This window comes from Xiphias gladius, chromosome 19 (assembly GCF_016859285.1).
Source record: "Xiphias gladius isolate SHS-SW01 ecotype Sanya breed wild chromosome 19, ASM1685928v1, whole genome shotgun sequence".
NCBI classification, from domain to species: domain Eukaryota; kingdom Metazoa; phylum Chordata; class Actinopteri; order Istiophoriformes; family Xiphiidae; genus Xiphias; species Xiphias gladius.
The window spans coordinates 29,191,404-29,219,062 of NC_053418.1; the positions used below are offsets into that span (position 1 = coordinate 29,191,404).

Below are 27,659 nucleotides of genomic sequence, written 5' to 3' on the forward strand. Positions count from 1 at the left end.
ATGTCTCTGCAGCCTGCCCTGTGTTTCTTCTCTACACTGCTGAATAACCAAGAACTCCAGGGGCCCCAAAAACTCCAGGCTCACTGTGTATCAGCTGGTTTGTGCTAATTTAATTGAAAATACGTTTGAGAATATGTACTAATAATCACAATAAGGACAATATCAATTTATAAAGACATACTGCATAGCCGACTACTGATCTATTGCCATACCTTGGGGACCTCTTGATTAGAGTACCCATGTCAAAATCGTAATTTGTGTCCAGTCTGAACAACCCATGATTTAACCGCACTGGGACGGAGTTGGAAGGTAATAAATGGCCAGCTGATGGCGCCAAAAGTCCTTCAGATTTCTGCCAGGAGTGTTTCCACAAGTGTGCTATCCTGTTGAAAAGATGTATATTACGTATTACTTTAAACTTACAAATAGTGACACTATTCAATGTGGGATATTATGTGCACAGAATTAAAAGTGTTGCTACATAAATTAATAATATTAATTTAAAAACATCTAATTTTGCAAAAATTTATTATTATTATTATTATTATTATTATTATTATTATTATTATTATTATTATTATCCAAACCCCGCCACCCTGCATAAACTGAATGCACACAGAAGGAGTGTGTGTTTTTGTTTAAACCCCTCCCGTCAGTGGACAGGGCGTGACATGGTGCGCACTGTGGGCCGAGCTGAACTCAGAGCGCGGTTGCAGACAGGGCGCACAAAACATTCATACAGACAGACAGACGGACATATACTGTATGATCCTCCCTGTGTGAAGTGAAAATGGAGTTAATGTAGGCGCACGTCTGTACCATATGGACTGAATGCAGTTACTGCCGCTTCGGATTTCTGAACTTCAAGCCAAAACACTCCAGAGAGAAAATGTGGAGATACATGAACTTGTGTGTCTGTCTGTTGATTTTGTGTAAGGATGCGTCCTCACAGACCAAGGTAGGACAGGCGACAGGCGAATTGCAGACAAGTAGCATTACTCACTTTTCCATGATTGTTATGCATGCATTTTTATGCACTGAAACAAGTATTTACGTGTTGTTGTGTCGGTAATGATCAATGTTAAATCACAGCAGATCCTATACAGTACAGTATCCTACTCTTCACTCCTGTTCAACCTCACCTCTTACCTGTATCATGTTTCATGTCATGGTGCCTCTGCTTCAGACAAATAAGTGTCTTGACAATAACCGACATTTTCCCCGAGTCAGACTTTTAAATTTTCTGTCTTAAGCCTGCAGATGGTTTAGGTTACGTGTCATTTTTATGATTTGAGTTAATCCTCCCAATGACGGCTTTAGTGTGACATGAGTAACAACAGCTTTACCTAATGATACCTCCAATGAGTGCAGATCTGATGCCGGCAGAGTTTGGGAGAGATGGCACTCAGTGGGGTAACAGTAATATGCTTGTGTTTGTGAAACTGCTGGACTCCAGTTACCCCTCACTCTCTCTCAGCCTAATCCAGTTCTACATGCACTCAACAACAACAGTGATACAAGCAGTATGTAGCAGTGTTGGGGTAGTAAAGGTCTTTGTAGTATGCTATGTGGCTAAAAAGTATGTGGATACCCTTGTGCCTGTTTTGGTCTAGGCCCCTTAGTTCAAATGAAGGAAAATCTTAATGCTACAGCTTACAATTATGTTTTGGACAGTAGTGTTCTTCCAGCGTTTGTGTTTGTCCCTTTCCTGTTTCAACATAACAATGTCCCCATGCACAAAGCTCCATAAAGAAATGGTTTTTCCCAGTTTGGTGTGAAAGAAATTGACTGGCCTGCACAGATCCCTGACCTCACCTTTGGGGTGAATAGGAACACAGTTTTTTTTTTTTTACAAAACCTGGTGGAAGGACTGAAACCAAAAGAGTTGAGGCTGTTATAGCAGCATATTAATGCCCATGTTGTTGTAATATTAAAAAAAACACATGGCTGTAATGTTTAGGTAAAATAAAGAGCCTATAATGCACCCTGTAGTATTACTATATATCACTAACTTAAAGTCATGTAGTTAGTCCACTGATTCTTTGCTTTACATTACTGCATATCATATCATGTCTCTCTTCAAAACATCATTCTTCCAGGCCACAAATCCAATCTCATGGCCACATTTCACGCCAAGTCATAGTCTCTGTAGCTAGACTGCTAGCACTGGCATTAATAAGAGACAAACCCCATTTAGAGGAGGGCATGGAGGGCACCAGGGGGTGGCATGGGAAATAACGTATGCACCTGCTTTGTGTTTTGGTTGTAAACAAACCCAAGGACAATCTGCAAGGTCAACTGGGGGCTAGAGAGAAGGAGACAGCAGATTAGGATGCTCAGTCTGCCTCAATGAAACAGCATTCTGGAGCATGGCACTCAGACAGCGGCAGAGACAGGGCTTGACTAAATATGTATGCACTTACAGGTGCTGTATGCTGCCTTTTAGCTTTAGAAGAGCACCACAATGTGCAAGGAATGACATTTTGTCATGCCAGATGTTTATTAAATGGGGTATGTCACATAGGGCTTGATGAAGTGTCAACATTGTCAGACTGCAGAGTCAAGTCTCTGTTTGTGGTTAAAAAAAAAGCTTCAAGCTGTTGGAAATGAGTGGGGCTGATACTGAGGCAATGACCTGTGAAAAACCTATTTTTGGTGTCAATGTGAATAGGTCAACATTTTCCATTCATCACAGGTACGCAACCCTTCACATGACCAGGGTTTTGGACAGGTCTGACTTTGCTTGGCTTTGGTGCAAAATGAACTGGACACTCAGTATGTTCCTAGAATTGTGCTTTTAAAAGCATCATTGATATTTTTTTCTCTCATACTTTCATGTCTTCACATAGTTCGGGTCCTTTTCTCCCTCTATGCAGATCCGTTAGTCCTTGAGAGCAAGAATTATGATCCCAGATAAGTTTTAAATTTAGCTTGCGTCTGTCTAGTGTACATGTACTGATTCCTTGTAGGGCGTCTGTAAAATCTCTCAGCCTGCATCCCCGTCTGGACCTTGGACCTTCTAAAGATCTGTACCCATGTGTCCTGCCCCATATTCTGCCTACAAATGTAGGCATGAGTTAATGCAAGACAAGCCTAAGGTTATTTATTTAAAAAGTCAACTTCAAAACCTCAAAAACCCTTTTGCATATACAGTGCAATTACTCATTTACAAATGCAGTATAAGCAGTTAAGACTTGCAGCTGTATATGTGTGAGACACTGACAGGACAAAAAACCACAGAGCTATTTTTCAGATGTCAACATGTCTTTCCTTCATGCTGTGTTCCTGCAGTGTTATCATGTTGGAGGTCCTAGCCCAGTTATCTCTAGGAACTATCCATATTAGACAATTCTGCACAGGATGACTTACATCCTATTCCAACCTTCAGTGTCAAAGCAGAAAGTAGTGTGTCCTTTATATAGTAATACAAAAAGTAAGTGTGTAGCACATCTTATTGTCAGGCAAAAGACTGGAGCTTGTGTCCCAAATCTGGGACCTAAACCTGCAATTAACATTATTTTTTTACTAACCATAACTACAGTCTTTCTCTAACCATAAAGGAATAGTTCAACACTGGAAAATATGCTTATTCACTTTCTTGCCATGAGTTAAGGCAAGATTATGTAACTTTTGCTGAGCAGTGGCAACAGCGGCCTCTGCAGCCACAAGTGGTAATTACAGGATTCTGCCGCATTAAATTCTGTTGGGCTCTGAGTCCACACGTTTAAGGGTAAAGGAAGCAGCATACCCCTAGTAGCTAGCAACTCGTGCAGAAAACCTAAGCCTATTAATCACTCAGGGAACAAAAATAAAATCATCATCTCAGTACAAACCAGCAATCACGCTGTCCACTCATGTCAAGTCAGCATTCAGCTATTCTAAATGATCAAAAACATCTGAACCCCCAGCAGTTGTGTGCTAAAATGTAGAGGCTAGTGTCTTGGCCTCTGCTATCATGTCCGTCACTAGAATACCAAGCTAGCATTTCCTTGTAGCTAGCTGAAGTTGGTGGTGGGTGAAGTAGTGCCATAAAGCATTATGCATTTCTCGCAAGAAAACCACTCAACCCAAGTTCGCTGAAAATCGTACCCACTCAACCCAAGTTACATAGTGCAAGAACAGGCCTTCTGGGTGCGGAGTGGGAATGAAAGAGGCACCATTCTCCCTATTACAAGTCAGTGTACCATCAAAATGCTTCTGAAGCTGTTATTTTAAGGTAAAATAGCTGCATAATGTTGCTTTAGATCAGAAGATCAATGGCATATTTGTACAGTAAATATGAAGCTATCACTAGCAGCTGTGTGACGGACTTTGTGGAGCCTCTGCTGGTTGCCTGCAAACCTCACGATGACAACAAGACCCGAGGAAATAACTGCATCAGGTCAAGAAATAACCCCCTAAAACCAAAATATGTCATGTTTACACTTTGGTTTTGTACATATTAAAGAAACAAGATACAAAGTCTTAGTTAGTAAGCTTTAACGGGGCTGATAGGTCGATTTTGTTATTTAGGTACAGAGTCATTGCTGTTGCCAGGCTACTGTTGGTAGCTTTATATTTAACAGACAGATATGACAGTCATGTCGAACTTTCCATATAACTCTATGTAAGAGAGCAAACAAGCAGTGTCTTAGTTGCATATCTTTGATCATACTTTAACAATAGTTTATTTGTCATGACCCTAACCTAAACCATACATTAGTTGCCCCTAAACCATATTGTAGTTGCTAGACATATGTAGTGTAGAAGCCCAGAAAATTTTTAAAACATTGGCACTGCATGTAATTTGTAGAACCGTTGGATATCAATGTTCTTTTCTAGGGATAACAGCCAGCCAGCCCACCCACTTCTCTACATAAGTCCTGCAGGGGAGTGGATGACTATCTTACAAACAGGCTTGAAAATGTTTTTGTATATTGCTTGTGGTATGGATGTAGCTCATACAGTCTGGGGTGTAGATCAGATAATGTACTGTCATTTCTGCCCTCCTTAACTCAACACCAATAAAAAATAAAAAAAAATTAAATTTTAAAAATGTAATGCTGTTGAGTGACAATGGTTAATGGATTTTTGCTTCAGCTTACAATGACTATCCCAATATATTCTCCTATAAGTGGCTACCATTAGCATCTGCACTAATTTACTAATTGTCATCTCTGTTAGCACTTGCTTTTCTAGTAACACTTCCCACCAGGAGGTAGAAATTTATTTTCTTTTAATAATTTTGTTCAATAAATTGTTCTATCATGGAGTGCAGTATCTCTGCAGTGTTTTTTAATATCTCCCATAAACATCGGTTATAACAAATCATCTCAGGCAAAAGGCACAGGCAACATCTAGAGTATCATTCCACTCTTGGTTGAGGTCTCCAGACACAAACTAATAGTTAGGGAAGTGTCTCTTTGTGCTTATGCATGGATTATTGTAATATGTGGATTTTACCATAGAGCCACATTGACAGCTTGATCTTGTATCTGTGTCAGCAGATTTTCACCCTCCAAATGGACTGCTGATTGGATTGTTGGGAAAAAAAATCAAATATGGAAAAATGTAAACAAAAAAAAAGGTTTTCCAGAGTTCTTTAATGTCACTCTGGATACAGAGAAATCTTCATAGAAGTAATTCATTAAGTTGTTTAATATAACAGTAATTTCATAAAGGAAAATATAAATCTTTTTCTCATTTTTGTGTCATCATGTGCTGCAAAGACTGGAAAGTTCAGAGAGTATATGGACACATAAATAGACCCAGCAGGAATGTAGATGTGTACCCCCAAAAGCAGCAGGTGCTTGATACACTTTGTCCTCAGCTAATTAACATCCCCGTGCTAATGCCAGTGTTTTTGTTTCAAATATCATCCCCCGACCTCATGGCTCATCTCCAGACTGAAGGCTTTAGTAGAATTCCCCATTTGTACCAATTTAATCTTTACTGTGGCACAATAAGACTGTTTATCATAAGCACAGCTAATTAGATAAAAAATCAGGTGGACTGGAATGTGAACCTTGGCTTTGGTCTTGAGTGCTCTTGACAGGAGATGATGTGGATTTTAAAGGGATAGTCTGTCCTTTAAAATCACTAACATCACAAGCTAGATGGGCTTAAGGCTGATTAGAACTGGTATTCATGGTTCCTTTTGTTCCTTTTGTGGGAAAATAGTTCTAAAACCAAAGAGTTGTGGGTTGAATTAGCTGCAGGTCATACTAGAATCACAACACTAATATTTGTGTTTGAAGAAGGCTGGAACATGCAGCTGGACATTTGCGCATTGCCACAGGATACCTACACTGCTTGGTTTTTTCATCATACAGTTGTCCTAGTGATTAACAGCTGGCAAAGCCCTAAAAGGAGAGGATATCCTTGCTTATATGAATTTGGCTGCAGATACAGCACACCAGTGCTACTGAAACACTGACTTTAACTCTAATGCTGACAAATGCAGCAACCATTTTGTAACACATCTTGTGTTTTTAGGAATCCTGAGCACAACTGGGGTCTAACATCATCACTGTCAGACCATGTTAGCTGTTAGAGCCTGCAGCGGTTGATCTAATGGAGCTCTCTGCAGTGTGCAGGTCTATTCCCCCCATTGTGCAGACATGAGTTCATGTTTGAGCCATGTCTTTTTGACCTGAGACTTGACTGCACTTGAGAGGTCAAAACCAAAGACTCAAAGCTCAAAGCATGCGTTAACTACTCTGTACTCTTAATTATTAGCACTATTAATTGTGTTGCCTGTTCTCATGCTGGTAGGTCAGCTTGGCGTGAGATGCTGGACAGTTAGTTAGGCATGGTGCCACATATGTTTTGACAGGGGAGGGAGGCAACTGCTCTGACTGGCAGAATAATTCAGATTTTTCATGATAAAATGCTGCCAAATCCTTCTCCTACAGTAAAGCCTGCAAGGTAATGGTTTAGTCCTAATTGACAAAACATGAAGTACCACGGTAAATCTGGCTGGAATTTCTCTGACTTCTCAATCTTAAAGCAACCTAAGCTGATGTTGCTATGCCACAGACAGTGTTTGGCTGGGGTTGAACAATGCAGCCCAGCATGGCCATAAGCATGGCCTCTACTAAGGAAGTTTAATCTGCTAATCCACTCTGTTTTCATGTGGCTGTAGCATTTGTCAACCTGCTGGCTTTTCGCTTGACATGGGTCAGGACTGAGTCTTGGAGTCTTCCCCAGTATAAGACCTCCTCCCAGTATGTCCACAGTAATGCAGGGGAAAGCACACACTCCTTCACATCTTCCCCCATCACTCAGCCTGCATTCCTTCACTAATGAGACTCCACCACCTCCACCACTCCTCCCCCTTACCTTCATTAAGCCTGATACTGCACTGCTAAAAGACATCCAAAATTGTGTTAAAACTGTAATGAGGGACCGCTATTAAATAATATAACACTAACATGACTGAATCAGAAAGCTATGATGCGAATTACCTACTTCATTTTTTTTGTCTGTCATGGTCATGCACTACAAATTATGCTATTTATTAATCATTTTCCCTATCATGAATCACTTATTGTCATTTTGCACACATATTTAATGGGGTAGTCCAGCAATTTAGTGTTGCATAAATTTGAGGAACTCACAAGAGACAGATTTAAAATGGAATTGTCAAATTGAAGCTGTAGAGGCTGAGATATCTTGACTTTTATTCCATAGTATTGGTCAAGCTCCAAATCTATCTTTTCTCCCTCAAAGTCTGGTAAATGCCAACATCTTTCAGTCAAGGTCTCTCAAACTCCATAGGCCAAGTTTGTAATGCAAGCTATATGTCATACATTTGCAGTCTCCAAGCCCAGACTGAGATTACCATGATGGACTCAATATCACATCACCAGTTATTTTCTCAGACTTGACAGAGCTCCTCTAGAGCTGCTGAAGACATTATGCAACTTTTTTTATTGGCTGACTTGTACTCCCCATAAGAAGTAAATTGACCTTTATCTGTAAAATGAGTTGAGTTATGCTTTAATTGTAGGCAAGACAATGCACATCAGTTTATAGCCCACTTATGTGACACAGCATCCACTGCTGTACTACTGTAAATACTTTGTGCAAGAAGTTTTTTCATTAATGCAAGGCTGTCATTATGCAAGACCAATCTTATGTTTTCCTTACATTTGTCTCCATATAATTCTATTCTTCATATAGTTAGAATCCTACCTCCAAGGTTCAATCATATAAGGACAGGACCACAGCTCATTAATGAAGAATGTCTGTGAAGTGACACCAAATGTGCGCCTGTCCTGTGGTTTATAGTCCCTAAATCTCACCAGGGAGAGATGACAGCCCAGACTATGAAAAGCTTCAGGAATCTAAACCTGTAATATATGTATTTATACACCAGAATCTAATCTTCTCAGTCATTGTGGTCATTTTCAGAAAGAATTTTCTGTGGTACGAACAATCAAGGTACAATGCACAGCAGAAGCCTTAAAAATATAGTGTCTTCAAGGAAGTGGGTGCTAAAGGATTAGACAAGTTTTTATTACAGTGGGAGCACTAATGTAGTAAGGTTTCATGGCAATGTACCCTTAAACCATGTGTGCCATGTTATCATTTTACCATGGCTCATGGAGTATCCCTACTGAAAATGTTTCATCCTATTTTTAGAGTATGCATGTGCTCAGTAAAGTTCATGTCAATCCGTTTTACATTTTGGTATTTCTTGCAAACAAGTGGGCAATTTTATCTACTGAATATCCACAGTAAATTTCATGAAAATCCCGCCAGTGTGTGTGTGTGTGTGTGTGTGTGTGTGTTTGTGTGTGTGTCATCATGGCAAAAATGTGGTCCTGGACGCATTTACTGTAGAGGAAACTACCGTAGAGGTGCAAGGGTGCTAGAAGTAGGGGGGTTGGACTCAGGGAAGGAGTCTCAGTCCCCCCCACTTTTATCCCTGGCCTACATTATGTCATGGATCACTGTAACCCACTTTCAGTCATTCCCATCCACTCTAAGATATTACATAAAACTATAGACCATCTTGCGATGGGATCACACCAGCTGCAACGCCTGTCTGTAATGTAATAATGGCTTCTGAGTACTCATGGGTTCCGACCCAACAGTATACAGTGTGTAAATGGATTTCAACACTGGTGCAGGCCATCTTATCAATAGCTATTCATTATAAAGATGGATTGCAGCTAGAGCTCCTAAGATTTTGTTAGACTTAGCATGAAGCAAATTTTTAACTTTATTGTGCAAACTTTACTTTATTTGTACAAGTTTTTTTGCAGTCCATGTTTATTCACCCCAGACAGCTAGCTAGCAATGTAGCCAACTAAAGCTAGACCACATGTGTTTGCAAAAGTGTGCGCGTGCGGTGTTTGTGTGACAACTCAGATTCTGATCTCAAAACTCAGCAGATAAAACTCCACTTTTATCCTCTATCCCTCCTGTTTCTCTCCTTTTTCCTCTTAGATCTTTAAGTTTATGAACAGGAGTCACAAGGTATTTGGATATGCGGGAATTTTTTGCTCAAGTTGAACCTTTACCCTCTCCACCCACATTCACATCTTCCCCTCATTCTCCCATTGCAAATTTGTGTCCAATTTTTTCTTGTGCTGACTTTATATGCAATCGTACCACCGCTAAATTTGGCTTTTGGTTTGAACATACCATTATTCAGATCAGCTAATGGCAAGGCAGCTATAAGAGTCCATTTGAAAGACACAGCAAACAAAACAATTTACCAATCGTATGAGGCTTCACTCTCTCAAACTAGCCTACCCTTTCTTGTCAAATAAGGACTGATGGATTTTAATAAACTTATTTTATTAAAATATATCACAGAGTTCACCATCACCACCTGATTATTTAACTAAATCTGCAGTAAATCTGTGTTGTTAACTTCTTATGTGAAAGCTATCTACACTGTATGCCAGCTTGCAATTGTCTCACATATGAATTGTGTGGAATGTCTGCTCCGGCTGCAATGCTTTGCTTCCTGTTTATTAAGTAAGCCATGAACATCGCCTGCCAAAGCTCTGTTACTTTACATGGCAGCCAAAGGCCAGCTGCTGATGCAGAAGTCTTATGAGTTATGTTTGTCTCAGAGGCTTTCCTCTGGGTCACACAGGCTAATATTCAAAAGAAGGGAAGCATGTGGTTATTTTTCAGGATTACTCTCTTTCCCTTGCTTTTGTTTCCCTACAATAGAAATTAATTTATTCTCCATGGAAGTCCAGCAGGGGTTAGACTAATGGAATAGATGACTGGAAGAACTCACGACTGGGGGAAGGCACAGCACAGCACAGCATACTGTATACCTTTATATTTATTCAACCTCACATTTTATGGGGTTGAATAAATATCAGGTCATTGATATCCAAGTCTGATGTGTTCAATTTTTGCTCAACCAATGAAGTAGTTTGTTGGCTGGACCACAACAGCGAGACCAGCCCTATAAACGCGAATGTCCATGACTGAGTGAGTGAGTGAGTGAGTGTGTGAGTGCGTGATAAAGTTACACCATTGGTCAGCCAAATGCAGTGTGACTGAGTGCTGACATTACACCATTGGTCGGCCGGCCAAGTATTAGTGTTTCCCCATTGGCTGTTTCAAAATGAATTGGCACAAACTGTTTCTATTGCATTGTCAAGGGAGCATTTACAGGCAGTGTTGCCAACTTAGTTCCTTAATCAGTAGATTTACAGACTTTTCACGCCCCTTCAACGAGTTTTCTTCACCAAAGCATCTAGCGACAAATCTGGCAACTTTTTGGACAAACCTTAGCTACTTTCCGTAGAACAGAGTTGCCAGTATAACCCTGTGAGCATTAGGTAGGGTAGGAATGAGTTTCTAATGTTGTCTCTGAGGGATCATTTTACAAATAAATATGCCAATATCACAGCACAGCTGTTGTCTTTAACTTACATGTTTCGTTATTTTGTCAGACGACGTCGGAGTTATAAAATCTGGATTTTTGCAGTGCAAAACAGCTTGGAAATGGCTTGGAAGGGACTTCTAGTTAACATGTAGTCTCAATGGGTCACGTTTCAGCCACTATTTCATACTTGTTCCGTTGTCTGACAACAGAAACAGAAAAACATGTAAATGAGAACAGTTTTATTGGGAATTTGACCGTATTAAAATACTGTATATATATAAGCACAGAGGGTAGTAGAGAAGAAAACATACAAAGGGCGGTCCAGCCATATACTAGGTTTTGACCTAGTCATGTTTAGAATAGTACCACCAAAAAGAGACATTTCCTTATGTGCTGACACGAAGGGAAGATTACATGACATTATAAAAAGGACTCAAAAAACCTTTTTTTTGGATTATAAAATGGGACAATTCATGTTCCCTCCCCCAGATCTTTGGGGAGACTGAGCCTGTCCGGATGACGTCAGAGGGTTCAGACTGCCGCTGTAAGTGCATCATGCGCCCTCTAAGCAAGGATGCGTGCCTGCGGCTGCGGAGTGGCACTGTACGTGTGGAAGACTTCTACACGGTAGAGACGGTCAGCTCCGGATCCGACTGTAAGTGCTCGTGCACGGCCCCACCGTCCTCCCTCAACCCCTGTGAGAATGAGTGGAAGATGGAGAAACTAAAGAAACAGGCCCCTGAGTTACTAAAGGTGAGCAGATGTAGCTTAAAACCAACATGTGTAGAATATTTATGAGATCATAACATGTTTCAAATTATTCTGATGGTGTCAGTCTGTTTGTTAAAAAATTACAAGAATTCCAGCTTATTCTTGGTATTACAAGAATACGCCTATTCCATTGTCTATCTGTTGCTTTAAACACATTTAACCACTAGGACTCACCACAGAAATGTTCATGTCCTATAAATTGGAGATTTAAAGTAGTAATCATGATATTTTCCAAATAGATAAATGAAACTATACTGGTAACTATCACTGAACGAACACAACTGCCAATTCATAAAGGTCTGTCTGCTAATTCATTAATGTCTTTTCTTGGAAATGTTTACTGGTACACCAGACATGAGACAGTTTTAACAAGATTAAAAGCACAAAAGATCCTTATTCAAGTCTCTGTGACCTTGCCTTAGTTGTATATCATTAGCACCTTTTGTGAACACGTCAGCACACATACGTAAAGCACACATTCATTTTTCAGAGGCTGGATAAGCACGGTATGTACCATATGAAACATAATGCAGTTCAAGATGTTTGATCTGACTGTACTTTAACCTATAGATCACCCAATAAATGTCTTAAGGAAATTATTACATTAAAAAGGAAAGGTTAAAAATAATGAAGATGGACTCAAAATGAGCCAGAGAACTATTGATTGTGGATGTCAATAGTGGAAATCAGAGCAAATTATTTGGGAGATCACTTAAGATATTACTGCAGTTAAACAGAGGCACATAAAACTGTCAGGATTGTGTTCAGGAGATAGTAAATGATGCTAGTTCTTTTCCTTTTAATCTATGAATGACCAGCTCCAATCTATGGTGGACCTCCTCGAGGGGACCCTTTACACCATGGATCTAATGAAAGTCCACTCCTACATCAACAAGGTGGTGTCGCAGATGAACACCCTGGAAGAGGTAGTCAAAAAAATATATTCATGTACTTTTTCATATAATTATACTCAAAGGGTTGGTAGGAGACAAGGTATTATGAAGAGGCTTCACTTTTAAATAACACCTGATGTTATTTAATGGATAAGAATTACCATGACAGTTATGATGTTATCCTGCAGACAATCAAGACAAACCTTACACGGGAGAATGAATTTGTCCGGGACAGCATGATGAGCCTTACCAACCAGTTTAAGAAATATGAGAACTACTCCAACATTATGATGGGCATCAAGAAGGAGATCTCCAGCCTCAGCCTGCAGCTGCTACAGAAAGACAAAGGACAGGTTAGAAAAAAACTGTCAAAGAAAAGCTTTGTGTTTTTGTATACGTACTGTCAGCATCCTTGACTATTAACGGGGACACATTAGAAATATTACATGTTTAATGAACTAGTAATTAGTAATATTGTGGTGTTCCTACTACTGGTACTATTAGTTCTAGTAGTAATAGTAGCATAGTAACATTAGTAGTATTAGTAGTACATAACAACAGTACTGATAGGGCTGTAGTATTCAAGTTCAGTCTCACCCTCAAGACACAGTCTTGAGATATTTTCTCTATTATCTTGGGCTCCTCTCAGTATAGTGCGTGTTTTTAATTAGTACTTGTCTTGCTCTCAGCCACTGATCTTACTTATGGTCTTTGGTCAAGATCTGCTTACCAACATATCACGTAAAAAAACATCCAACACATAGCCCAGTTAAATGGTGCATTGTATTTTTTACACTTCGGTTTTGTTTAAATTAGTGAGCTTCACAGGTCCTGATTTTAATTTTGTTATATTTGGAAAGAACCAGGTTAACTGTTTCTCCTGATTTCCAATATTTATGCTAAGCTAATGGAATGATAGCCATAGCTTATATTTACTGTGCAGATACGAGTGTGGTATTGATCTTCTCATATAACTCTCGGCAAGAAAGCAAATAAGCATATTTCCCAAAATGTCAAACTATTCCATTCAAGTTGCTATAACTAATATTCCTATGTTTACAATGGATCAAATGCTCACATTTTTTTGATAAACAGGTTGCTCATATTAAAAAATGATCACTAGCTCTGCATTCCCCTCAGCTCATTGTTTTGGTTCGTTTTACTGCCTACAACTTTTTACTTTATTTCACTCTCACCACCCACATCAGCTGATTTCAGGAAAAAAAGTTCAAAAACCTTATGTACGCTACCTGCACAGCACCAAATGGCATTATTTTTTTCCCACCTGAGGTGGGCAAAGACCCAATCCAACTCTGCCTCTAATTGGCTCACCCTGATATTCTTGCCCTAATCATCACTCTTCAAGCCTAAACCTAAGCAACCCCACCAACGAATGCAACAAGTACTAGCCAATCAGAGGCAAGATAGGGACGGTTCTTCACCCACCTCATATTGGGAAAAAAAATATAGAGCCACCAAATGCAGACATACGCAGACAAAGTAATATATATATATGTGTGTGTGTGTGTGTATATATATACATTCTGCAACCCCTCGTGCCCTATGGCACCTAATTTTTCAGGTTTTTCCTTTAATTTGTCACCCATCTGTATATATACATATATATGGACATGGACCAGAGTCTCATACAAATATTGAGTCGGGATATATGTAAATATTAATGATTATTTACCAGTACTTCATTGCATGTGTTTACAATGAGACAGGCGCCGTAAATTACAAAAAAAAAATTACAAGTATATTGTCTCCATATGACACCAGGGTTCCAAGGGTTCCATTTTGGACCAAGATGAGCATATCTATATTATGAAGAATTAATCTAGTAAAAATGATGATAATTCCCAAAATAAACTGTATTTTATGCATGCTCCCCCTATCCCTCCCTCAATTACTACGGAAAGTTTCATTTCAATGGAGAACTTTATGTGGGTATGGAATAGACCCCTATTTAATCCAAAAAACATGTAGGCAGCAAAAGATGAGTGTGGTCTCACTCTAGCCCTGATTGATTGGTATCCTTTGGGCTTTTTCACTGTCCCAACTTGTTAAAATGAATCTTCCTTAAGATAAGGTCACATTTTGGGTTAACATTTAGCAGGAATTAACCCAACCCTCTTCCCTGGTGGCCTTCCTGACTCAAAAAGATGGGCCAGTTTTGTTTTGTAGCCCAATATTAGCCTTTGTCAGAGAAACATGGAGGATTGTTCATCAAATAATGATGTCTAATCTACATACAACAAATAGGGCCTCTGTATGCTACAACAAGGAATTGCAAAATGATGGGAAAGTGTATTTTGAGAGATATGGGTCAATTTAGGCATACAGATTCTTGCAGGCCTGGTGGAAGATGAAAGACTTAGTTCTTTTGAGATTCTTAAAAAAAAACAATCTGCCTAGCTCAGATATCTCGAGATTCTTATAAATTAGACGTTGTATCTTTTTTGATTAAAAAAAAAAAAAAACCTTTAACGAATTACTGGAATTCAGGAGCACTTTCTAAAAAGAAGATATAATCAGTTTGGTGCATCATTCATAATAATATATTAATATAATTTATGAATATAACAGAGACGGACAGTTGCCCAGATTTGCAAGTAAAAAATTAGTTGAGAAAGGAAATTGGCCAAGGAACTCATATGACTGTTGGAAGAGCCTTACAGCTTCTTGGCATTCTTAATCAAATAAAGTACAATTCCAATTAATACTTTATAGGATTAACAATAATAGTTACTGGACTCCCTGTAAACTGACAAAATTAAAATCAAGGGACAATGAAACATGCGGGGGATGTCGTAAAGAAGTGGGGACCCTTGGGCATCTGTTATATTTCTGTGAAAAATCTGTCAGTAACAGTGTCAGCAGCAATACTAGTAGTAGTAAGACTGGTGACATTATTAAAACTAGTAGCTGTAATAATAGTAGTATAAGCATATGCATCATTTGTATGATAATATACGTTTTCTATTAACACACTCTAAGACACTATCAATGGGAATACCACAAGTAATTTTTTTTTAAAATTACACATACCTAGAAGGTACGTACCTATGCTAAATACACTCTTTCATAAGCACAGTCAACATATAAAACACACAAGCCAGTATTATCCAGTGTCCTAACATAGTGTAATCTGAATATTCATTTTCAGGACACTAATGATGAGAAAACCAAAGTGGCTGTAAAAATACCCAACAAAAAGACCCCTGCAGCCAAACCCCCTCTGAAACCACCCAAGGAAAAGGCCATAAAGCCCAAGAAAGAGGTCATTAAACCTGGGAAGCCGGTCAAGCCTGACCCTACGGCCAAAGCCAAGGTGATTGGCCACCAGCCCGGTGTGGTGAGGGGCATCACATACTACAAGGCTGCCAAGACCAGTGATGAGCACAGAGAAGGTGAAAGTTTTCAGCTTGGCCAGCTTACTCTCCCAGCATAGTGGTGTGTTCATAGAAAGCCATCCTCTCTGAGCTAAAGAAAACATTGTTTTTGCACTCCAATCTGTGTGCGATCATCTGTGTGTGATCCTCTGTGGGTGTTGAAAATGATCCAAATTAATTTCTTTGCTGGATCAGGATCAGCCAGAAGCAATTGCTTTGCATGTTTTACAAACACAGTAAAGATCTTTATTAGCCAGATTTAGTTTCCAATAGAGGACAGTATAAACTTTTCCTGAGAATGTTGTTTTACACAAGTCTGCGATAAGGTTGTAATTTTGTTGCTCACTTTACACATAAATGTAAGGCAGTAAAATAGTGAATCCATAGCTGTGTGACACACAAGATCCCCTCAATGAAACATTTACTCCGGTGTTGTTTTTGCAAAGCTGGTTTAGTCAGTGTAGGATTGGATTGCTGGTGCACATTCAGCAAGCAGGAAATCTAAATCTTATATTTTAAAAATACATGGAGCTGATGGAATGCTATCTCAATGGAGCGCTGACATGTCCATGACATGCCTCAGCTTCACTCCTCACAACAATGTGTGGGGACCCTCACCAATGCAGAGAAAATATTTCCCAACTCCTTCCATTCCTTTTTAAGTCTAATTGAATAAATAGGTATGCTGCGTTTGCACAAGGCACACGCACATAACGCTGTCAGACCGTGTGTTCTACCATGTATGTGAACCTCAGTGAGCCCAGCCACCCTTGTCAAATCACTGTACCCAGTCAGCTGCATTACCATAATCACGCAAAGAGCAGGATGCAGGAACCTTTATTATTATTCATCTATTCACTTTGGGAAGGTTGGCACAGCTTCATGCTTCACACATTTTACTGGGAGCTGCCCATTGTAAACACAGTTCTCATCTGTTGGCCTCTGTAGAGTTGAGTTGGAGTTCAATGACTTGATCAGTGACACCTTGTCAGAAGTTGTAGACCTGTTATTCTCATTTTACCAGCCTACAAAACCTGAAAAAGTGACCATGTGCCTGCAACAACTTAGTGCATGCATCTAGTCAACTGACTTTACATCTTTAACAGTAAGACTGAAATTAAAGCATTTGTAACCAACGGGGACCTTTGCAGAGGTACTTATGAAGTCTAAAAAAATAGCATTACTGTGAACAATAATATAGCAATAAGTGCAGATTGATTTGAAAAGTCAGTCCTGCATTATCCTGCAACTAGAATGCAACTTCAATAATGATAAAAGCAAATATAATGTTTCTTTGTTCATTCATTTCAAGCATAAAGGATTGGAAATATGGGCTAAAACATACAAAAATCCTGGTAGAGTCCTTTAATACAAGATGTGTCCCATCAGCTTTAATAAACACAGATGGATGTCACATCCATCCATTAACAGTTAGCTGATGTTCTCTTTCATGTGCTCTCCACTTAGAGTCATTGACTAGACTCAACCTGAGATAAAATGGTTGTGACAGATTTGTTGCTTTAGTGTGGATTAGAGTTAGATTTAATGCCAGGTAAAACGTACAACTTCTTAATTATCTTGAAACACTTAAATGTCTTTCTGAAACCTCCTACTGTTAATTGTATAACCATATCTGAATATTGTTTCTACCCCGGCCTTCATCAGGTCCATGTGTGAGTATGCGTGTCAGGAAGATCCACTGCTTATGTAGCAATGTTTTCATCTCATCACATCTGTCTGGCAGCACAGGATGTCAGATATGAGGACCAGAAGGAGGGCAGCCTCTCTCTCTGCTAAAGTTGTCTTTGATTCAGCCTGTTGTCTTTTTTTTAACAAAAGACTATTGAAGCCTGCAACTAGAAAACAAGAAGCAAGATTTTAACCAATATGGGTTTTTGTGAAAAATTATTTTTTTAAAAATCTCTAAACATGATAGGCACTCAGTCTTTTATTGACTTTTATTCAAAACCTTTGCAACAGTATTTAGACCATCATACAATGCTAAATGCAGTGTACTTTAAATTAATGAGGTCATAGATGTGACATGTTGTCCAACTGCATCTAAAGATAAAATTGTTAACCTGTTCCATAGAGGTATGATTGCAAAAAGCCATCATGAAATTGATGAGATGCAATGAAGTCTCTTCTCGAAGGCGCTGATGATTTTGCACTTGATTATACACATGAAAAGTTACAGAAGTTGTAGTGTAAAACAAAAAATTCAAAAATGCTGCTATCTAGCCTAACTGTTCGAGCATCTAAATCAACTTCTGAAGAAGAGATAGTTTTCAGTACCAAGAACAGCTATTTTACAATCTCATTACTTATTAATTAGTTTAAGTGTCATTGTCATTGAGTCAAACTTTTATTGACCAAATTAAGAGTGGCCGTTAGACAATCTGACAAGCACTTCACTTTAAGCATACTGAGTTCCTACCACTGTCCATTGAAAGCCATATATATAATGGAGTAAATTTAGGTTTCAGTTTTTGAAGAACTTTTCATAGTAGTTTTTACAAATTGGCTCCCGGTTTTGTTAATAGGCAAATGCGGCCTCAGTATACTTTACCAAGAAACCAGAACAGACTGGGTTAAACAAGAAGGAAGGAGCAGGAAAAAGTTCAGAGAAGAGAGGGAGGAAGTTGGTAAGTCGTGCTGCATGGCTAATGTGGTGTCTTTGATGTGAATATCTGGAACACAGCAGACTTTAATATGTCTCAAGGAGTCTGCCAAGGATCCATATACTGTATGTACTGTACAGTGATTGAAAGGTTTAAAAACCCTTTTGAAAAGAAATTTGAAAGACTATGTAGAGACAATAGCCCTACACAATACTACATCATACTGCTCTAATGTGACCACCACTAACAAGAACAAGAAGCAGCTTTTTTAGTTATAAAAAGTTAACAGTAATACTTTCCTCTACAATCATTTGGCATCAGGACTGTCTGACCTTGTTTGGCCATCTGCTATATTTTCAATGAAAACTAGCTTTGTAGAATCTTAGATTTCCTCTTCTTTTATCTCCTGGCCTGACTCTATACTTCCTGTCCTCCCTCGCAGACCACTCTGCGAAAACGTACACAGTCCATCACATCACAGAGAGCCAGTCTGAGGACGGAGGAACTGAAATGCTCCTGGAAACCATGGAGGCCACTGTGGCTGAACCCATCACAACCACTGCAGTTTCCACCAATACAACTATTACCACCATCCCAACTATTAGTATCACAACTACCACCAAAACTACACCCACTACTATCACCACACAAAGAACACCAGCATCTGAAAGACCAGCTCCGACCATAGTGCTGATGCTAGACAACTCCAACAACAACAGTCGGCCTACTCTCCACAGAGCTGGTACGTGCTAAATACCCCTCTGTGAATACACTCAATATTCTGTTGCAGGTTTTGACTGCAGTGACAGAGGCCAATTTGGCAGCAGAAAAGTGTGTAGGTTCACTTTGCCAAGAAATGTATGATTGTGAAATCGATCTAAGTAAGCCCATGTTAATGCCAACTCATTCTTTCCCAGGCATACATGTTAAATGTTCTGTTTGTTTTTTCCAGGGAAGATCCTCAACTGTGAAGGGACTCTAGCATCCATTGAGCAACCAGAGAAGCAGCACAGTTATGGGCGCAACGAGGGAGCCTGGATGAAGGACCCCCTGGCTAAAGACTCCAAGATCTATGTCACTAACTATTACTACGGTAACAATTTGGTGGAGTTCCGCAACCTGGACAACTTCAAACAAGGTGTGCTATATATAGATATATATATATATATATATATAATTTTATTTTTTATTTTTTTTAAATATAATAATTGCTATACACCAGAGGCCACAAAGGGTTAATGGGAGTCCCACCATAGATAATTAAGGTGTAGGTGTTGATTTTTAGCTCAGCGTTGGATATTACCTGTTGATGGCACCCACGCAACACTTGATTAACTAATATGTAACATATATACTCCAACCATGTCCTCCTTTAATTATATTCCAAACAGTAACTGTTTCACTCTGCTTTATGATATAGTGTGTACTTATATAATTGGAGTTACTACCTGGTGAATTCAGTTTTGCCTTGTCTCATTACTGAATAGGAGACTACTCACGTCAAATAATTATGTTTATGTTCATTCATTTACTGTAATAAAGAGTGGTGATCATGGTGAGCACATTTGCAGTGGACTGGCCTTGCTATCCAACTCAGATTAAGAGTCAGAATTTGAAAAACTTTAAAGATCCCCCCCAGGAAATAGCTTTGTTACAATTGCTCAATTTTTAGGAAAAAGGAAGTTATTAAATATAAAAGTAAAACAAAATATATATTAGTAATAGTAATAAATATACAGTAAATGAATAGCAAACATTTACAAATGCAAATTTACAAAACCTAATGTGTGATATAGAATCATCAGGCCTCTTCAACATTAGCATACAGCAGGTCCAGGGTCCTGTCTCCAATCTGGTAGGGCAGTCTACACCTGAGTGAAAGTGCGGAGAGTCTTGTCCTTTTGAAGACCCTGGATATCATGAAGAAAAAACTGGGATGCAGAATCTGGAGTCTCGTGGTAACAGAGTGGATGATGTCACATGCGGTTGAAAGTTTAGCATGGGGGGGTGTAGAAAACAACTAAGATGGCGTGTGAGAACTCCGTGGGAATGTAGTATGGACGTAGCCCCATGGCTAACAGTTGCTAGATGTGTGTTATTGAAAAGGAGAAGACTACTGTCTTACCTAAACTTCCTTATTGTTATCTTCATTATCAACTACGTCAACTATGAGAAAACACAAGTAGACCACTCAATATTCTTGCAGTCCCCATGTGGTATTGCAGCTGTAGCCCTGACATGTAGTTTCATTTTTAGGAAGGCACATGTCAGCTTAAGCGTAGCCTGTGGCCGAGGTTTTCAAATTGTGAGGCACACCTCTCCAGGTAGGCATGTAAGAGTTGAAGGGGGGATGCAGAGGGAGGGAAAAGATACTGTGAGGTCAGTATTTGCAGCTGCGGCTGAGCTGATGGAGGCATTTATGGCATTTTACGTAGCATAATTAAACAATTTTTGATACCAAGAACATTGCTGTGGGATCCCGAAGTGTCAGACTTTGAAAACCCCTGACCTACACCATAGCTTCTTAACTACACTGTAACCCCTCAACACATAACTACAAATCGCCCTTTTTATTTAATCATCTGCCCAGGTTCATGCATATATCCATGTAGCCAAAAATCGATGACCATGCAGACTGTATGTACTGACTGTCAATGTGTGAAGGCACCTTACAAATGCTATTTGGTGTATATCAGCGCTGTCAATTATACTTAGTATCAAAAGCAAAGGTATATGGATAAGGATAACCTTATTAATAACAATGGTTTAAAAAGCCCAAATATTAACCCCTCCACTTTTAACAATACTTTACAGAATACTCTTTTAACTCTTAAGTAGCAAATATCCATCAGTCTACAGACTGTATCATGAGTTATGTGGGCTTGAACCATTATTGAAACCTAGTGAAACAACAGAAATGAAATTCTGCCCTTCTGACCACTTTTATTCTGCTTGTTCACAAAACTGTGTAGATTAATTTGTACTCATTCAAACTCAAAAACTTCAATACATTAATATAGAGTGCAAACCACCATCATCTAATCCGTTTAGAACAACACCCATAGGCCACAACTAAGCATAGAACATTTGCTGTGCAATCAAACATAACCCTATCAACCCCTAAACCCAAGGTTTACTGGCTTGATAAAGACTGAAGAGACCTAACTTTAAGCAATCTCTAGGCTTTATATAGATAGTGATTTGGTTCTGAAATGGAAAATAAAAGTTTGTCAGGCTTTAATGACAGTTTGAGCATGCTCTGAATGCCATTACAAACATTTTGCTTGGGTTAGCAGCTTCTTAAGTGGTTTAATTTCAGCTTGACAATTTATCGTCACTTTTACATATTTTTCATCATCAAACTAAAAACTCCAATATATTGGTCTGTCTCTAGGATCACCCTGTTTTAATTGATAGCTGTGTTTTCTTTAATAACACTGTTGACATTGATTCATGCTGATTATCCAACAAGCTCTGTGAGACTGATGAGATCTGTGGAATGCAGGTCTTGGTTGTGTCATGGCTCCAGTGGGTGGGAAAATCAACTCCTTCCACATCCAAATCAACTGAGGAATTGGATTACACTCTCTGAGAGAGTTAAGATGATCTCCCCTTGAAGGACTCAGCTTGTTGATTTAGATGTATTTGGACAATGGGCTTTCTTACATGTGAGGCATCCTGCGGTGCGGTGAGCTCACAGCTGTGTGCGGATGACTAGGTATCTTGATGAACGATGTTGATGCCTGTTGTTCCCTGACGTGTTCTGTCCTTTCTTTTCAGCTGGGCACAGTGGAGAAGGGATTAAGAGTGTGGGCTGGTCTAGGGAATGGGGATGGTGGTGTTGGTGGACCACGTTGTTTTTGTCCTTCACTGGGCTTTTCATTTATTATCATTATCTAAATCAGACTTCCTGAGGTTACAAGGTTAGGATAGCAGATAGGATGTGATTAGAAAATGACACCTACAGTACACCATGTGTTTGTTCAGGAGTGAACTCCTAAACAAACTGTGTCACTGTCATCTGAAGCCAGTGTGGACACAGTGTGGCATTGTAAAAACATTGTCATTTTCTCTGTGAGGGACTGTTAGCATAGCATACACACAAATGAATGTATCCAACACATAATAAGTAAAGGATAATGTATAAATAAGCACAACAGCACAGCAGAGAGGTCTTAAACATAATGACCAGCTCAGTACATATTATCCTACATATTGCATAGCTGGCTGTTGGCACATCAATCACACATTAATTATTTTAACAGTTTTAAAATTATTTTATCACAAGCTAAATTTACCACAAGTTGGCCCCTCAGGACTGTCTCAGAGAGTTTTTTTGGGGCAAGTCCAAGTCAAGTCTCAAGGATTCTAAGTAAATTTTATATTTGTTGCAAGTCCCTCAGGCCTGAACATTTCCTTTCAGAGTTGTGTTAATATTGTTGCTTGCATTGCTGAAACCAAGTTCCTTCAAAGCATAGGCTGGGAAATTGATTATTCAACTGTTGCTGTCTAAGTACTTATTTGTGTTCAAGGATTTTATGAGATCAAAAGAAGTTTTTAATGCTTTTGCTTTTAAGGCGAGACTATGTAACTTTTGCTGAGCAGCAGCAACAGTGGCCTCTGTGGCCACAAGTGGTAATTACAAAATACTGTTCCATTAAATTCTGGGCTCCAAGTCTAACATTAAAAAAGCAGGGTAGCCCAAGCAGCTAACTGCTTATGAGGAGAAGACAAAGCCTATCAATCACTCATGCAACGAACACAAAATCATCATCTCAATAAAAACCAGCAATCACACAGTCCACCCCGTCAGGCTACAGCTAAGCATCTGAAAATATCTGAAACCGGTGTTGTGTAATAAAATGTAGTTGCTATGTGCAAGCTTTACACTGATTCAATGACTAGCAACAGGGAAGGGTGTTCCCTCGGCAGGGAAGCCACGGGAAGAAGGCGCTTAGTGAGTTACCCGAGACAGGACTATGTTCTACTAACATTACATTCAACATCGTCTTAACACACATGGAAAATACAGTCCAGTGGCTGCTACCTTAGCTCTGTTGATAACATGTTAAGTTACAAATTGTCATTCATGTCTGGTAATAATGTATGAAGCGTAACTCTGTTGACGACCAGCTAAGCTATGAATATAGTCTGAGGGCTGGTAGTGCGGAACTTAGCTCTGTTGATTATGAACCAGGTTACATATTGATGAGATAATGATATAAAGAGCTAACAAGCTACTGTACAGTATTATGTAACTACATTATTCATAAAAGGCGCTGATTAATGAAATAAAGTAATTGGTAAAAATGCAGTTACTATTAGTGGTAATATCATGACAAAAATAAACCCTCATACTTTTTGTTTTTTTTATGTTTTATGGTGATTGGCAACTATGAAGTGACTCAATACTGCAAACCATTGCTATGGAGTGTGTAATTTGTGTCGTTGCTTGTTCTAATTAACTGTCTTCCCTAAATTGTAGAATTAACGGCTTTCATTAATTAATTGTGGTATTGCCTTTTCTCATTTCATTTCATTTCATTATTTTCATTTTTCTTTGTCAATGTAATTTGACTCATTGTTAATGAAGGTCTCCTTCTATGATTCTCTCGAATATAAATAAAGGTTGACATGACATAATGTTCTTATTTATCGTAGGCCGCTGGAGCAACCTTTTTAAACTGCCTTACAACTGGATAGGAACAGGCCATGTCGTTTATAATGGAGCCTTCTACTACAACAGAGCCTTCACCAAGAACATCATCAAGTATGATCTGAGGATGCGATATGTGGCAGCCTGGACATTATTGCACGACGTGGTTTACGAGGACACCACCCCCTGGAAATGGAGGGGCCACTCAGACATTGACTTTGCAGTGGATGAAAGCGGCCTGTGGGTGATCTACCCTTCCGTGGACTATGACTACAACCAGCATGAGGTGATTGTCATCAGTAAACTGGATCCCGGAGACCTGTCCTTGAAAAAGGAAACAACCTGGAGGACAGGTCTCAAGAGGAACTCTTATGGGAACTGCTTCATCATCTGTGGCGTCTTGTATGCCGTCAATGTGTACAACCAGAGAGAAGGGGAGGTGAACTATGCTTACGACACCCACACCAACACGGAAGCCATCCCACGCCTGCCTTTCACAAATGATTACTCCTTCACCACCCAGATTGACTATAATCCCAAGGAGAAGGTTTTGTATGCCTGGGACAATGGTCATCAGCTGACATATCGGGTAAACTTTGTTGACCAGTGAGCACAGCTAGTTTGTGCTACAGATAAGCACACAGTAGGGCTGCCAAGTATAGCACCTATATAGAAAGAAGATGCTCAGTATTTGAAAGCCTAGAAGCAGTCATATTGGGCTAAACAGGACAGAGGATGAATCTACACCAGCCTTCCAGTACAAATGCATGCTATTCAAACACCTGACCTCATATTGTTCCAAACATACATGCCTCAAATATGTACTGGGATGTTTTTGTACAATATGTCAATAGAATAAGACAGCAAACAGTGGAAATAATCTAACGGGTTGAGTTAAAACTCATCAGGTAGAGGTAGAGTTTGGAATCATAGAGATTTTTTTACATCTTCATTTATGAAATGTCAGCAGGCTGGCTATCGAGCAGAAAGATAGATAGCTATAAATGGTGAGTTTAAAATAGATATAACATTTGTAACATCATCGATTGGTTTCTGAAGGGACACTTTGAAGCTTGTATTTTGGATATATCACTAGATGTCATAGTAGATGTTGTTAGTTTCTGAGGCCTGAAAACCCAAATTTGGGCAGAGGCATGAGCAGCGGCTGAGTGAGATAGGGTTATGTTAATCAAGCACAACACTCCCCGAATGGAAGTGTTGATATCCTTCTAATAGAGTGCTTCGGATAAGTCTATCTTATTATAATAGCTATATGGCTACATGTAAGGTGAAAGTGCATAACTACAGTATAAAATATGGCAGGTAATTACACTTGTTTTGAGTAACTCATGCTATCTTCAACTGAACTTTAGAATGCATTTTTACATAGAACAAAGATTGCTGATTTTGCACCCAGTTTTTCACAACCTCTATAGACAGGAGGAATGATGACAGTAAATAATAACTCTTTAAAAAATACATTTGGGCCCCTGAGTATTGTATTAAAACAGACGTGAAAATCTCAGAACCTATCCGAAATCGTCCGTTTGTGACAAATGTGTTAGATTAGGTGGAAAAGGCTCTGCTCTTTGAGGGAGCTCTTAAAGAATCCGAATAGCAACAAGAACTCTGATGTGAGAACTAATCCCTTTCAAAAAAAACACATACATAAACATTAAATATTAGTTAAATCAGTGATTCTAAACCATGTCACTCTGACAACTAAAGTCAGGCTTTTTACCAATAGCAAACCGTCTTGGCAGTGCTTACCTTTCAGGACAGGAGGGTCCAAAATGATGGAGGAAGTTATCATAACGTATTAACTGTATTTCTCCATTCACTTTTATTTAACCCTTATCTGCAGGAATATAAAATGCTCCACAAAATAGACACTTATCACACAACAGTCAATGGTTACTTATTGTCCCTTTTACCAACAAAGAGGTATTTTGACCATGATTGTGACTGCCTAGCCATAGAATGTTCCTGGCTGGCATTGCCCACTACAGAAGTTCACAGACTAACCCTTCTGTGCCGATTTTTGGTGTGATTGGGCCTTAATGGTAAGAGGTGTCAGATAATAATGGCTTCTCTGTATACCTGTAGGAATACGTTTGGACATTCCTAATCAGCCAGTAGCCAAAAAGATGATGAATAATCCAGTGATGGCGAAGCAGGATTTAATCAGCTGGTGCTAATCAGCTAATGCAAGCAGGACTTGAGTGCTATAACTGAACACTGGGCTGTATTAATGTATTTTCAGCCAAGAGTTTTCTTGAAGTTAACAAAGGAAATACAGCATAAGAAATTTGTATTTATCTTCAGTATTCAACCATAGTTGTTCACACTTGGGTTGAAGAGATAAGTTGGCTTACGTAGCTAATGTATTAAATAATGTAGCATGGCTAGATTTAGCAACCATCATCAGGCTTCCTAATCTTAGATACTTCCTCTTTTTTTTAACACAGAAAGTATTATTTAGCTTCTCCCCCCGACATTCAACTCAACCAAGGAGATTATTTCTGCCTCAAGAAAAGTTCTGCTTCTGAGAAATGTTTGTAAAACTAAACTATTAGCAACTTTCTCACCCATCTACTCCATCCTATCACCAAGCACTTTGACCACGAATCTGCTTTGTTTATTATTCCAGCCTCATGATGCTTCCTGTCTCTTTACCATAGATATTGCTTTGAGGGATGCATTGAATATAATTGAACTCCAAAAAAACACTGTACACATTTCAAAATTTAAGACTTTTCTATTCACCTGAATTCATTTAACAATTAATATCATACATTTTTTTGTCAAAGATCCATGCATCTTGTTAAATTTCTTTGCTGTTGTATAGTAGTATGCAGCTTTTGTCATTGTTAATAACATTTGCATAACCACTACATTTGTTGTAAATATTGTGCATTTGAACATTTTCACCTCAATGCAAATTAAGAACCGGGATCAGTCATGCTAATACAAAAGGTGTACTGTACCATTAGCTTTTCCATCTTCAACTAGAAAATATGCTAAGTAGAGCACAAAACTCCGCCAAGGCTAATGTCAAACAACATAAAAGACTTCAGAGGAAAAAACTAATATTCATAGTAAATGATCCAGATCCTGCTGACAAATAACAAACAAACAAACCAACAAACAAACAGACACAGGTGATCACATAACCTCCTCAGCGTAGGTGACAATGGATACCATATACCATGAATGTTTTTGTTTTTGACAGTAACAGACAGCACTCTGTGAGGCACATAGTGGGAATGGTAAGACACACAAAATAACAATTACAGCACTTCATAGTGCTGTTTTGGTCTCGTACACTATTCAAGATTCAAAACAGCATTATTTTACCTGTTCTTGAATTAGTGTTTTGTTAATTTTATTCATAAAAGGCATGCTGATTGCACTAAAGTATTTTGTTAAAGTGCAAAGTCTTTATACTTACACAATAATGTCTTGAAACATTGACTTGAA

The 27,659-nt window shown here is 39.0% G+C and overlaps 1 protein-coding gene across 2 annotated transcripts; it reads left to right on the forward strand.

The window, feature by feature from the left end:
• olfml2a (olfactomedin-like 2A) lies at positions 1–27,659 on the forward strand. 2 transcript variants are annotated; one of them, XM_040154213.1, is made up of 8 exons: positions 1–97; positions 11,333–11,596; positions 12,433–12,540; positions 12,696–12,860; positions 15,677–15,920; positions 18,966–19,265; positions 19,476–19,661; positions 24,185–27,659. In XM_040154213.1, exons 2-8 carry the CDS (start codon positions 11,360–11,362, stop codon positions 24,787–24,789), a joined length of 1,845 nt encoding a protein of 614 aa, XP_040010147.1. In that variant the 5' UTR covers positions 1–97; positions 11,333–11,359; the 3' UTR covers positions 24,790–27,659. The 2 variants fall into 2 exon arrangements, with proteins under 2 accessions (XP_040010147.1, XP_040010146.1); XM_040154212.1 differs by lacking the exon at positions 1–97 and adding an exon at positions 749–958.

What these genes read in the sequence shown, in the direction of transcription:
- olfml2a (XM_040154212.1), top strand. Translation starts at nt 890, where the DNA reads ATGTGGAGATACATGAACTTGTGTGTCTGTCTGTTGATTTTGTGTAAG. An exon ending in AGATGAACACCCTGGAAGAG is followed by an intron (nt 12,541 to 12,695) that starts GTAGTCAAAAAA and finishes GTTATCCTGCAG; the next exon opens with ACAATCAAGACAAACCTTAC. An exon ending in CCTGGACAACTTCAAACAAG is followed by an intron (nt 19,662 to 24,184) that starts GTGTGCTATATA and finishes TATTTATCGTAG; the next exon opens with GCCGCTGGAGCAACCTTTTT.